Here is a 15,146-nt window from a genome sequence, read left to right as displayed (position 1 = left end):
ACGAAATTAATTCAAAATTTGTATGTTCATCTTTAGCATTTTAAGTAAACCTGCCTAGTGTAAATTAGTGGTATATATGGTAACATATTTACAAAGAAAAAAAATTAAAGTAATACACTAAATTATTCTCTAAGAATTTCGTAATCATACATTTTAATTCTTAATAAATTTAAATCATCAAATAAGTTCTCGAACTTTTATTTTGTTAGGTTAGAAAAATCAGTCCTTATATCATATTATTTGTTTTATATGAAGAGATTGATGTGAGAACTTTAAATATATATTTTAGAGACTCATATATTTTTATTAAATAATAATAGAGATTAATTTATCTAAAAATTTAATGTAAAAATTAATGTGTGTAATGAAATAAAAGGTCAAAAACTAATTTAGTGATTAAATTTTATTAAGAATTAAATTGTATGCTAAAATTTTTTAGATTTTGATTTGACGTATTACTCAAACAAAAACTTTCATGAGACATTGTCATTGGCATATTAATAATGAGCAATGCAATATGACCAATAAAAATTTTCACTTTTTTTTTTTGTTAACACTTGATCAATACTCAATACTCTATATTTTAAGTATTAAATTTTAAGTAACTTGGATTAGTCTGGTTAGCTTATTAATCTATTTATGTAAATAACAGAAGTTTAAATTTTTTATTTATTTATACATACATTAATTTATTGGCCAATAATAAACATTTAAATAAAACTTTAATCCACAGTAAAATAATCTTTAATGGACTGAGTGTTACTCTATGAAACAAAAAAAATAAAATAAAATACTAAATTATAAATCCTAAATACTACCCCTTAATAGGATTAGTATAAAAATATGTTTAATAAAAATCAGGTGTTTACTAATATTAATAAAAAATATTTTCCTAACGTGCATTGCTAGAATATTCTAGATAACTAGCTTTGGTTATGGCGCTGAATATTCTTAAAAGGATCAAATGTCTTCTGTGGTTTTGTCTCTATGATGGAGTACCTACTTATATCTTCCATTTCAAAAAAGGGATGTTTAACGAACTCTGATCTTTGTTCAAGATACAACTTAGAATCGGAAGACTATTGATCATTGTCCTAGGTTATATTCGAAGGCTTTAAGAATTTGGGAAGACTTGGATATAATCTGTTAGTTTTTCTTGGACAGTAGTTTGGATTTTATAATTGGACATTCAAGTAATTTAAGGATAATGAATTTCTTTTTACAGTTGGTGTTTGGTGGGTTTATCCTAGTAATTTCTTTTAATGAAATAACTTTATTCTAGGATGAGTTAGATACAATTGTCTAGGTTAGAGTTAATCACAAAAAAACGTCTTTGAATTATTTTAGCGTTGACATAAATAACTTCTACTTTTGTTAATAACAAAAATACCCTTAATAATATTAAAAATGTGCCTAAAGTACCTATCCATAAAAAAATGCATATTTCGTTAATAGAATTAGTTGATGTGGCAAATGAAACTCAATTATAAACCTTAATTCTAATTGAATCTCAATAAAAAATCCTAACTCTCAAATCACTATTTTCTCAGCTTCCAATGCTCTACCGTTGCGGCACTATAGCCACCATTGCTGCAAGAACTTATCTTTTAACTATAAAAATTAGAACGTGAGTATGATAGATCTAGAACATGATAGTCAAAAAAATAAAAAAACCATGACGTTCAGAACTAGAAGGCGAGCACGATAGCTGGAGGCGAGCATGAGGTGAAGATGATGGAGAATGGCAGAATGAATAGTTAGAAGAGAAAAATACCAGAGAAGACAAAGACAACAGCTGGTTGAAAGAAGATGGGAATGGTGGCAGTGAAACTAGTAGAGCAGAGAATTGGGACATTAGGATTTCAAATTAGAAAAATTGAAAAAATTGAGAATTAGAATTTTTTTTGTTGACGGGACATTCATAAAATGATGCCACATGAGCATTTTTGTTTTTCACCTCAAAAACTACAATACAACAATCATAACACATAAACCAACAACTACTACAACACAACAACAATCAACAAAAATCTAAAAACACAACATGAATCAAAGAGAAAAAGGACTACCAGAACTGGAATGTGAACATGACGAATCTAGAACGCAATAATCAAAAGAATAAAAAACCAAAACGACCAGAACTGGAAAGTGAGCATGATAGCTTAAGACAAGCACAAGGTGAAGACAACGGCAACGAGAAAAGGAAGGAGATGGGAAGGCAACAACGACGACAAAGCTTTGATAGATTGGGTGAAATCATGGCTTCAAGCTCATGCAGAGGAAGAATGACAGAATGGATAGTTGAAAGAGGGAAAAAAATCAGAGAAGACAAGGACAACAATTGGCTGAGAGAAGATGGGAATGGTGGTGGTAGAACTAGTAGAGCAAAGATTTGAAAAATTAGGATTTCAAATTAGAAAAAGGTGAATGCTATGGTGCCTAAAAGATGTTGCCTGTTTACTAAAAAAGGTTAAAAAGTAATATTTAATTTAAAAGATATAACAATAAATAATTTTTAAAAAATCAAAACTTACTACAAAAGGTAAGTTAGGAAAAATTTAGACACCAATTCATAGGCACCATAGAATTGGCCTTAAAAAAAATTGTAAAAATTGAGAATTAGGGGTTTTTTTTAACGGAACATTCATAAAAATGGATGTCAAATTAGCATTTTTGTTTGCCACCTCAGAAACTACAATATAACAACCACAATATAGAAATAAGCAATTACCACAACACAACAACAATCAACAAAAAGCTAAAAATACAACATGAATCAAAGAGAAAAAGGACTACTAAAACTGGAATGCGAGCACGACGAATCTTGAACGCGACAATTAAAGGAATAAAAAACCACAACGACCATAACTTGAAGGTAAGCACAACGGCTAAAGGCGAGCACGAGGTGAAGACGACGGCAATAAGAAAAGGAAGACAATGGAAAGGCAACAACGACGACAGAGCTTTGGTAGACTGGGTGAAATCATAGCTTCAATCTCATGGAGAGGAAGAATGGCGGAGTAGACAGTTGAAAGAGAGAAAAAATTGGAGAAGACAAGGACAGCAACTGGCTGAGAGAAGATGGGAATAGTGGCAGTGGAACTAGTAGAGTAGAGAGTTGGAAAATTATGATTTCAAATTAGAAAAATTAAAAAAATTGAGAATTAGGGTTTCTTTAACGAGATTCATAAAATGGATGCCACAATAGCATTTTTGTTTGCCACCTCATCCAATTCCGTTAACAGAATACGTCTCTCTTTGTGGATGGATATTTTTGACATATTTTTTATATTATTAAGGATATTTTTGTCATCAATAAAAGTGGAGGTTATGTATGTCAGCGCCAAAATATTTTTGGGAGTAATTAACCAAATAAGCGCCCGAAGATTTCAAAAGCGGACATTTAAGTCTCCAAAAAAAATTAATACATACATCAATTTTCAACGTTTGTCTCCGTCAGCCAAATCAGTCCTTCACATGATTTCTCCATTTGAGGCCGTTGAAAAATTCTGAAATAACATGTTTAGTATCCAACATGTTTGGTAACGTGTACATATGTCCCTGATAGGCAAATTGGTCCTCATCCTTGTCCACAACATGACGTTGTTTTGGGTATGGAGCAAAACGTAACGTTGAAGTGGGAGAGTAACAGTCATGTTTCTTCAACCCTCATGGAATCAGTCTTTTCCTTGAAGCCCTTCTTCTCCACTATCCTCCATTGCCGCCACAACTGCCTCCTTTGCATCTTCTCGTAGGACCTATCCATTGCTTCTTCCTTTCTCTTCAACCCAAAGAACCACGCATGGTGCCCTCTTCCACCAATGACCTGCAACCCTTAGCTTTGTGGTATTTACAACTTCATCATAGTCCCTCTCGGCCACCACCTCTACGTTGTTGGCGGATCCCTCTTTGACATGCCTCTTTCCCTATCAATCTCCCTTCCCCTTCTCTGCGACTTCATGTGGCGTCCACTCCCCATGCTCTCTCCATTCGACAATTTCGTCTGCGTTGTGGTTCCGTGCTCTGGATAGATTTTTATCGTCACGCTCTCTTGAAATTGCGAGGCACTGAAATGTATGTTGTTTTGCGGTGTGTGTTTTGCAGTGCAGAGTACAATGCAATATTTACAGAATCTCTTTGGTTTTGTATGTATGTTCCTTGGCAGTTACGAAAGATGCTGAATGAACATTCTTTCTGTTTGTTTTTTAGGAAAATTGTCACAATAGAATAATTTAGGGTTATATAATTGTATTTGTCTTGATTATAAGTATTTATTTTGAGACCACTACAACTAGATCCATTGTGTCTTTGATCTTGGCAATTCGATAAAGAAGAGCTTTCTTTACTTGTCACCATTGCAGCTGAACTAGAGTTTACAATAGAGTTTATGATAAATTAAAGTTTACAAACCTAGCTTCAGAGATGAAGAATTTGAACTATAATTGCAACATAACGCTTGGGAGAGACACCAAATTGACAACATATTTCACTATTGTTCAGGGATTATTTTGTCATTTTTATACATATGGATACTTAATTGCCATGTGTGTAAATTAATGTGCTAACTCAATAATTTTTGTTAGTGAGTCATGTCAGAAATTCGACTAAAGATTAATTTGGCTGACGAAAACAAACGGTAGAAATTAATGTATATATTAATTTTTTTTAAAAATTAAGGGACTGATTGGTTTTGATATTTTTATTTTTATTTTCATTTTTGATGAAAAAAAAAACAAGGTATGAAAATATGAATGAATAAATATTTTAAAAATATTTTCAACAAAAACTTTTTCTAAAAAGATAGAACAAGGTAAAAACGCTATTTCCATGTTTTCAATATTTTTAGTTTTAATTTTTGAAAATATTTTCAACCCAAAACAGGGTATTTTTGGTTTTGGGATTAACGTTCAAATCTCTTTTATTGCTTTCTATACATTTTCTTTCCTCACGCCACATTCACCTAGTGTATTTTCACGCTAGTTCTTTTTTGCCCTTCTCTACTATCACATAACGTCAACTCTAATTATACGGTTCGTTATCAGCATCAGGGTATCTCTTGTCTACTTCCAATTTATATATACATCTCTTGAAAAAGTAATTTTTTTAATTTTTTTAATTTTATTTTACCCTTTTTGATATTTTATTTTAAACTTAATTTTTGTATCGTTGGTCTATATAGACGAGATAATTAAAAAAAATGAAGCTCTAATTAAAATTAAATTTATATTTGTTGAGCTTTTTTATTTTATATAATAGGTATTCTCTCTCAATTAACATATATTTGTTAAATTTCTTTATTTTTGACATTCATTTTTACAGAAACAAGACTATCTTGTTTAAAAAATAATTTTTTTATAATAATAATTTTTTAAATCGACAATTAATTATAAAAATTTTGATAATAAAAATTAAAAAAATACAAATATTTATTTATTCATTATTTTATTAATAAATTATTTGTTAAAAATATGTTTACATCAATGAATTTTAATATTAGTTAATTGATTCGTTTGGTATAAAACTAATTTTGGCTACGATTTTTTTTTGTTTCAATTGATGTTTTTATTGTTATATAATGTCAAAAAATATAATATCCAACTCTATATATATACATGCGATATCAATTTTTTCTAAAATAACATAATAAGATAGTAGTTTATTTTATATTAATACCGTATAAAATTAATTTTTAATTTAATAAAAAAATTAAATAATTAAAATCATATATTTAATAAAAATATAAAATTTCCGTAATTTGAAAAATATTAAAAATATATTTTAAAACTAAACCAATCAAATATATTTTTATTATTTTTAATACTTAAAAATAATTTTTTTTTACAAATCAATCGCATTTTTTAAAATATAAAAAATTAAAAATAAAAATAATTTTTTAAAAATAGAAATAAAAAACAAAACAGAAAATACTTTCGTAAACCAACATATGAGTATGTAAAATATCCACTTTTAAAACTTATTTTATGTTCTCCTTTAATCTCAAAATAAAAAGAAAAATGTTAGGGGATCAGTAATATTTGTGATTGATAGCTATCAACTAGTTATCAATGATGGTGTGAGATTAATGTGATATTTCATCTAATGACTGATCTTTTTCTACTGATTACATATTGAACAAAATGCAATAAAATTGCTGGCACTAGATTTTTCCAAATAAAAATAGCACGCTAATACACGTCCTTGTTGGGGGGTAGAAAGCATGAGCGAATCAAAAGGATGGGTTCCCTTCTCGCCAGTGGAAGCAGCAGTAGAAGCTTTCAGCAGCGTGTGTTCTCCCTTTTGCAACGATGCAACAGCCTCAACATTCTCCTCCAAATCCACACCCAACTAATCCTCAACTCCCTCTCTTACAAGAACAACTTCATCTTCAAGCTCCTCTCTTTATACGTCTCCTACGGCCACCTCCACCATGCCCACACCCTCTTCTCCACTCTCCACAAACCCACCACCCCCGTCTGGAACCAGATCATCAGGGCCCATGCCCGAACCCCAGCAGCTCCTTTCAAATCTGTGGAGTGCTACAATCGCATGGTGGCTTCTGGGTCGGAGCCTGATGGGTTCACGTACTCGTTCCTTCTGAGCGCGTGCGCACGTGGTGGGTTGGTTTGGGAAGGGGAACAGGTGCATTGCAAGGTTTTGGTCAAAGGGTATTGCTACAATTTGTTTGTGGAGACAAGTTTGGTGAATTTCTATGCGGTGTGCGGTGGTGTTGGGAAAGCACGTTACGTGTTTGATGAAATGAATCAGAGAAGTGTTGCTAGCTGGAACTCTATGCTTGCTGGGTATGTTAGGTGTGGTGATTTTGATGGGGCCAGAAGGGTTTTCGATGAGATGCCTTGTAGGAATGTTGTGTCTTGGACCACCATGGTTGCCGGATGCGCTCGTGGTGGCAAGTGCAAGCAGGCTTTGTCGTTGTTTGGTGAGATGAGTAGGGCGGGTGTGGAATTGGACCAGGTGGCGCTGGTGGCTGCCTTGACAGCATGCGCTGAGTTGGGGGATCTGAAGTTGGGAAGATGGATACATTGGTATGTTGAACAGAGATTTGTTGTGAGGAACAATGAGCAGCCTTCATTGCGTTTGAGCAATGCACTCATTCATATGTATGCCAGTTGTGGAATCATTGATGATGCTTACAGAGTGTTTATGAATATGCCGCGGAAAAGCACAGTGTCTTGGACTAGCATCATCATGGCTTTTGCGAAACAAGGCCTTGGAAAGGAAGCGCTTGATCTTTTTAAGGCTATGCTTAGTGATAGTGTGGGTGTAAATGAAATAAGACCAGATGAAGTAACCTTCATTGGAGTGCTTTGTGCTTGCAGCCATGCTGGGTTTGTAGACGAAGGACGCCAGATTTTTGCATCTATGAAACATACTTGGGGAATCCACCCAAGGATTGAGCACTATGGATGCATGGTTGATCTCTTGAGCCGTGCTGGCTTCTTAGATGAAGCACAGGGACTTATCAAAACCATGCCTTTAAAACCAAATGATGTGCTATGGGGTGCCCTTCTTGGGGGTTGTCGAATACACAAGAACTCAGAACTAGCATCGGGAGTGGCAAACAAGGTAGTAGCCGAGCTCAACGTCAACCAAGCCGCAGGCTATCTTGTCCTCTTGTCAAACATATATGCTTTTGCCAAAAGGTGGCAGGATGTAGTTGCTGTGAGACAAAAAATGATCGAGATGGGTGTTAAAAAGCCTCCGGGCAGAAGTGTTGTGCAAATTAATGGAGTTCTGCATAACTTTGTGGCTGGTGACGTGACACATAAGCATTCGTATTATATCTATGAAACCCTCCATGGGATCACCAAACAAGCCAATTGGGAAGACTATGAACCAGACATAACAGAGGTCTTAGTTGATGCTTAGGGGAAAAACCGCAACTTTTGAGCTAGCTTTATAGTTTTCCTTGATCATGATATCTCTACAGAAGGAAGATGCTCATTTTCTGATTTTCAAAGTGGTTGGTGATTGTTGCTACTTGCTAGTTGCTAGTGATGGCACTACTTTCATACTGTGAGTCGACCCCATCGGTTTGATTAAACAAACATTTTGAAGAAAATTTTGCAGGCATCACAGAAACATATACATTTCATGAAGATTGAACACCTGTAACATTCACTTTACTCTTAACGTGTAAACTGAAACAGTTATTGTAAATTTGTAATTGTTCCATTCTTAATAGGTTAGCCATTCTTTCAGCTCAACGTTATTTTCCTTTGTGAGTATGCTTGATGTTGGTTTTGGCGAAACAAAGCCTATATCAGTTCGAAATGAGGCTTATTGGATTCTCTTTGAGCTCTATCTTCAGGTACTTTTACTTGTGATGTTGATCTTTTGCTGCTGATTTGGAGGTCCATAACTGAACTTCTAGGGACTGGGATAGAAAGTTCGGTTAGAAGGAAACATGATACGAGAAGCATTGTATAAGGTGGTTGGAAAATGATGACATGACAATGATTTTTCTTTTTGGTGACTAAACATAACACAAAGAAAAAAGATCTAAGAGAAAGAGAGTACTCATCTCTAATAATAATGTCTAAATTATCAGGGGGCAGTAACCACTCTAGATACACCTGCTTGTTTAAAGCAGCAGTCTTAGCCATTAAATCAGCCGCTCTGTTTGCTGTGCGCTGGATGAGAACTAAAGTAGCTGTCCAATTGCGCTGGAGCATCTCTTTGATTTTGTCAAACAGATCAAAGTCATTCCTAATCATGCTGGTTGTGCCTCGCGAAACAAGAAGAAACGTATCAAGATTATCAGTTTCATAGAAGACATCTAACAAGCCGTCTCCAAATACCATGAAACTTACAACAGAGAACACTAGAAAGAGGTATACTGGCAGAACAATCTTTTATCCAAATTCCCATGCTGACTCTAATAATACATCCAAAGCTAGCTAATTGCTCATTTTAAAAAACGCTTGCTTCGCAGTTCACTTTACAAACATTCATTGGAGGTGGTTTCCAGTTATATTTCAAAGAAGAATGAATAATATGTTTTTGGTTGGTAACAACATTAGAGAAATCTCGAACAGCATGTTTAACCAAGTGACATGACAATGATTTGAGTTGTTGATTTATTAAATGGTCAACACTTATAAAAATATGAAATTATAATGTCTATGCAATGATGTCATTCAAATAATTCAAAAATACTATTTGTATACCAAAATTAACCACTAAAATCAGTTACTAATGTATTTGTGTATAAATATGTGATTTAGTTTATTTTTAATTTTATTTTTAGAGTAAAGGACAAATCCGTCCCTGACCTTTTTTACCGCGGATATTTTCGTCCTCGAGGCTTGGGAAATACGTTATCGTCCCTGACCCCCCAGAAAACAGGACATTTTTATCCCTCCGTTAGAGTGTCTCCGTTTAGCCCTGACGGAAAACGATGACGTGGCCCCGTGGCACTGACCTGGCCTTAACGGGGTGCCACGTTTGCTGGGCTTTCCAAAAGAGGACAAATATGTCCCCAGAGCCCAAAACGCTGCCGTTTTCACCCAACCTTTCGAAACTAAGCATTAGTCACACACACAATACACATAACGCGAAAACGATCAGAATCCCTCCCCCTGTTTCTCCCTCCAAAAATTGCACTACGTGGAAGAGCAGTCGTCGTGCGGTGAGGAAGCTGTCGGAGGCAAGAAAGAAGGTTACTGCATCACTTTAGCACTGCCGTCTTCCAATCAAGGTAAGATCGCCTTCCTTACTCCTGAAGTTTCTGTGGTTTGTAGTAATGGTGAAGTGATCATGCGTGCATGTTGATAGTGTCTGTAACAGTGGTGTAGTGAGGGCTAAAATTGGTTTTTAGAGCATAGTGGCAAGTAGTCGTAGGAGGTATTGTGTTAGGGCAAGGGGGGTTCTGTAATAAATTTTGAATGTAATGTAGTACTGAGACATTGTTGTTTCTTGGTAAATTTCAGATGGTGGATGTATTTGTGGTGCCAGTTTTTCACCACGGAGGTAGCTTCGTGAGAGGTGGTGATGGTGTTCTTGTTTATGAGATGGACCTAGATTTTGTGAACTTCGGGGATCTTGTAACGCTATTCAAGGGTTTGGGATACCAGTCGTACAAGGCAGTTTACTGGTATGATCGAACAAGTGGGTTGCTTGAGTCTGGGTTGAACGAGTTAACCGGAGACGCAGGGATCAATGCAATGCGGGAGAATTTAGTGAAGGACCAATAGTCTCTTGAGTTCCACATTTACTTTGACCACCCCGTTGATGCTCCGGAGGTAGTAGATAATGCTGGCAAGGATGGTGATGATGAAGTGGAAGTGGATGAAATTTTAAAGGAATTGAATACATCCTCTTCGTCGGATGATGGCTATGAGAGCACCGAAGATGTGTTATATAAACCTCCACCAGCTGGGTTGAAGAATGATGGAAGTGATTCTGACAGTAGTATAGGGGCTGTTGGTGGCAAGAGAAAAAGAGTAAGAGAGCCAAGAAAAAAGGTGGTAACCCCGAAGAAGAGAGTCACAAAGAGACAAGGGGTGAAGGATAAGTATAAGAAGGGTAAGAAGAAGGTGCAAGATGGTAAAAGCCAGAATCGAAGTGGAGATGATAGCTGTCAGACTAAAACAGGGGCAGCTGGTGAAGGTGGAATGGACTCAGCTGCTGGGCCTAGTGATGGAGAAGGTGGTGACAATAGGGCTGGAGTAGAAGACATAAGGAGATACTATGTAAGTGAAGTCCCCACAGAGCCTGAGGAAATCATGTTTGAGTACGAGTCTGAGGAATTGCACACACCTATGGGATCAGAGGATGAAGGTGTAGGCCACAAGTTTCCAGAGTTTGATGATGACTATGCTCATGGTCAGGGCAGATTTGAGTTAGGGATGAGGTTTGCAAGTGTTGAACGGTTTAAAGATGTGGTGAAGGACTCATTCATTGCTGAAGGTAGGGAGGTTAAGTGGATCAAGAATGATAGGGAGAGAGTGAGAGTGGGCTGCAAGGATGAGGAGTGCAATTTCTTGGTTCATCTGTCTTACAACAAAACTCTGCAATGTTACCAAATTAAGACGTACCAGCCAAATCATACTTGTGCAAGGGATTTAGGAAGTAACGCAGCTGACCAGCATTGGATCAGCAGGAAAATTGTGAAGAGGATGGCTACCCAACCACACATGACCACTAGGGAGGCAAATGAGTTCCTAAGGGAGGAATTTTCTTTGGCTCCCCATCCTAAGATGGTGTAGAGAGCAGTTGTTGAGGCTAGGGAAAAGATTATGGGAAACGAGAAGGAACAATACAAGAGGACAAGGGACTATTGTGAGCAGATTTTAAGTAGTAATCCAAGATCTACTGCAAGGTTGGAACTTATGTCAATTCCAGAAGCCCCCCTATTTTCGATAAGATATACATATGCTTAGATGCCTGTAAGCGAGGGTTCAAGGATGGGTGTAGGCCTTTGCTGCACCTAGATGGATGCTTTCTGAAGACATACTACATGGGGTGGCTTCTTGCAGCAGTTGCCCAAGATGCAAACAACCAATTCTATGTTGTTGCATATGGTGTTGTGAGGGCTGAGACGAAGGATGCTTGGAAATGGTTCCTGACTAACCTTCAGGCTGACATAGGAGACGATGCACACCATGGCTGGAACTTCATTTCAGATCAACAAAAGGTATGATGCATTATTGGTTCATTATTGCACACTTCATATATCTGCTGAGTTGTGATTGTTGGCTGCTCATGTTCAATGCAGGGTTTACTCCTTGCCCTAAAGGAAGTCATGCCAAACGGCAGGCACAGGAACTGCGTGATGCATATGTGGAAGAACTTCATTAATAGGTTCAAAGATTTATACATAAGAGAGATTGTCTGGGAGTGTGCCAGATGCACAACAGTTACTGAGTTCAAGGACTGTATGGAAAGGCTGAAGGCAGTGAATCAGCGAGCTTGGGAATACCTCTCCAAGTTTGAGCCAGAGACTTGGGTCAAGGCTTATTTCTCACATGGGCCGAAAGTTGATAACCTCACTAACAACATGTGCGAGGTCTTCAACGCCAAAATTGTTAATTACCGCTGCAAGCCGATCCTGACTATGTGCGAAGAAATCAGGTGTTACCTGATGCGGAGGATGGTAAATCACAAGCGGGTTCTGAAAAATCACCCTGGTAAACTTGCACCAGTACAGCAAAAGAGGATGGAAAGATTACTTACTCTTGGGACGAAGTGGACAGCAGAGTGGGTTGGAGATAATGAAAGAAAAAGGTTCGAAGTGAGCCGCAAAGGAAGCAAGGTAGATGTGGACCTCATTAAGTACACCTACTCCTGCAATCGATGGCAACTTACTGGTAATCCAAAAATCTACTTATAATCTGTTAATTTCTTCATCACCTGTAATTTAACTAGTCTGTGCTATATGATCAAATTGAAAACATTTTTTGTGCAAGGGATGCCATGCATACATGCACTTGCTGCTATTGTGAAGAGGCGTGACAAGGCGGAAGATTATGTCCACCCTTGGTTGTGTATGGAATCAATTCGGAGGACATATTCACACTGCATCAAACCAGTCCCCAGTGCAGAATTCTGGCCTCGTATTGAGTACTCACAACCAGAACCCCCCATCATCAAGAGACCTATTGGCCGGCCAAAAGTTTACAACAGACAGAAAGATCCTGCTGAGCCATTGATGCAAGGTGAAAAATTGAAGAAGTCTTTCTCGGTGGCTTGCAGTAAGTGTGGTGAAAAGGGCCACAACTATAAAACCTGCAAGGGAGCTCCATCAAACCCCAACTGGAAGCCTAAGACCAAGAAGTCTAAGAAGAAAGGAGGATGCAGCTCTCAAGAACTAGTTGTGCTTCCTTTGTCCCAGTCAACTCCACCCCCAATGGTAAGTTTGCATTGTATGTTTCTGGTATGGATTACCCCAATGGTAAGCTTAGTGATGACTATGTCAGGGACTTATTTGTCTGATTGCCATATAGTTCAGGGGTTTATGAGTACTAGTAATGAATTCGTTAAGGATCAGCATGTCTTAATACAACATGTTCATTAACTCTCCAGGATTCTTCAAGCAGCCAGCCAACCAACACACAACCCCTGCATCAAGCAAATACTGTAACTGTTTAAATTGAGCTCTTTGTGATGTTGATATACATAGTTGTCTGAATCACAGTTGGTGTCGTTTAAATTTTTTTCCATTGGTTGGTCTCCTCTTGCGTGCAGGTTACAAGTGCAGCAGGACCAACTCATGCAAATGATGCAGCAGCTCCAACCAGGGTTACTAGATCCACGCTTGTCATAGCACCTCCTTTACCAACAGTCACTCCATTCAGGCCACCAGCCCCAAGTACAACCCCTCAATGTAATGCTCCAAGCAAGGCTCCAGAGATTGTTAGCAACACTTTTCGCCCGAAACCATCAAAACTCAGACCAAAGCAGAAGATATTCAGGCCACCGGCACCACTGGTTCAAGGACAGTCTAGCGCAATGCAGAAAGCCGCATCTCAAGAAGTCTCCCAAATAACAACACCAACTGACCCAGCATCCAGGGAATCAACATGAGTGAAGGCTGACGATATTATGATATTTTTTGTTTAGATGTAACCCCAATGTAACTGATTACCACAACTTCTACATACAATTTCCTTTTTTTGATTTGGGTCTTTATTTTGAGTTAAAACAGCACTTGTCAACAAACGACATGTTAATGGTAGCATTCCTTTTATTTTGATGTCAGTACATGATGAATGTATACTTTTATACTATGAATATCAGTAGTTGCAACTTTTATCAACTGTGATTTTGCCAACTTATGTTACACACAAACATTTCTTTCCCAACTTTTATCAACTGTGATTTTGCCAAATTATGTTACACACAATTATTTATCAACTGTGAAGCCAGATGCACAAATGATTAATACATTTTTTCCCCAGCATCTTGACCAACCTTACATCATTACTTACAACTAAATAAAGCAAAAATAAGGACAACAAACAACACACACATAATCCACCCATTTTGATTCTTTTTAACCTCTAACGCTTCTATCCTCTTCTCCAACAACAACATCTTGTTTTCCATCTCTTTCATCCTGAGAGGCTCTTCACCATGCAGAATTCCCTCCTTTGCCAGGTACCTTGTAACACCAACACCAAGACCGGCTACGTGCTCGTCCAACCACAAAAAAAACTTGCAGCATGGTTGTCTTACCTGCACAGAATCAATCCTCAAGGCTCAGAAAGGGTTGGAGTTGAGGATAAACCCTAACACAAACGGAGTTACACAAATGTCCTTTGCTTACCTTATAAAAGGGACATCCCAGAAACAATCTGTTCGGATTGCTGCTCGTCCTCGACATGAACAGGATTGCGTTTTCTCCACAGAAGCACCTTGGTGACACACCCTCCTTTCCATCACTGGCGTCCCGAACTGGGCCTCTTCTCGAGCTTGACGACACTCCTTCGGATCCCATGGTCGCAATGTTCCCTTTCCTCCTTCACCGGCTTCACTCTCACACTACCTTCGAAGGATTAGGGTTTCAGGACTTCATAGATTGGGGAAGGGGGAGAAACGGCAGCGTTTTGGGCTCTGGGGACATATTTGTCCTCTTTTGGAAAGCCCAGCAAACGTGGCACCCCGTTAAGGCCAGGTCAGCGCCACGGGGCCACGTCATCGTTTTCCGTCAGGGCTAAACGGAGACACTCTAACGGAGGGGTAAAAATGTCCTGTTTTCTGGGGGGTCAGGGACGATAACGTATTTCCCAAGCCTCGAGGACGAAAATGTCTGCGGTAAAAAAGGTCAGGGACGGATTTGTCCTTTACTCTTATTTTTAATATATATTTGTATTTTAACATATATTTTATACCAGTAGCTAATTTTAGTATACACGTAACAAAATTACAAATTATTATATTATTCTGCAACAAATGCATTTTGGCACCTGTTTACATATATTTTTCTTTTTAACTATTTTTAAGAAAAATATTATGTAATCAATTATTACAGAAATTAACATTTAACGATTATTTATGTTAAAATTTGTTAAACGAGGCACCTTCTCCTGTTGGCACAGTACACTGAACCACTTCTCCCCACTGTCCTCCGATTGCTTTAAACGTTACCGGAGACCATACGTGTAGAGGGACTCCGTAACACTCCA

At 37.4% G+C, this 15,146-nt stretch overlaps 1 protein-coding gene across 1 annotated transcript; it reads left to right on the top strand.

Annotated features, from left to right (window-relative positions):
• The first annotated feature begins 6,234 nt into the window (after nt 1–6,234).
• On the top strand, nt 6,235–7,887 carry LOC130935393 (pentatricopeptide repeat-containing protein At5g56310-like). Its single transcript, XM_057865125.1, has one exon. The coding sequence runs from the start codon at nt 6,235–6,237 to the stop codon at nt 7,885–7,887; it is 1,653 nt and encodes a 550-aa protein (XP_057721108.1).
• The last annotated feature ends 7,259 nt before the right edge of the window (nt 7,888–15,146 follow it).

The sequence above is a fragment of the Arachis stenosperma genome, chromosome 1 (genome assembly GCF_014773155.1).
Source record: "Arachis stenosperma cultivar V10309 chromosome 1, arast.V10309.gnm1.PFL2, whole genome shotgun sequence".
NCBI lineage: Eukaryota > Viridiplantae > Streptophyta > Magnoliopsida > Fabales > Fabaceae > Arachis > Arachis stenosperma.
Note: the sequence above shows the minus strand (reverse complement) of the source record. Positions and strands in the feature narration are given on the sequence as shown.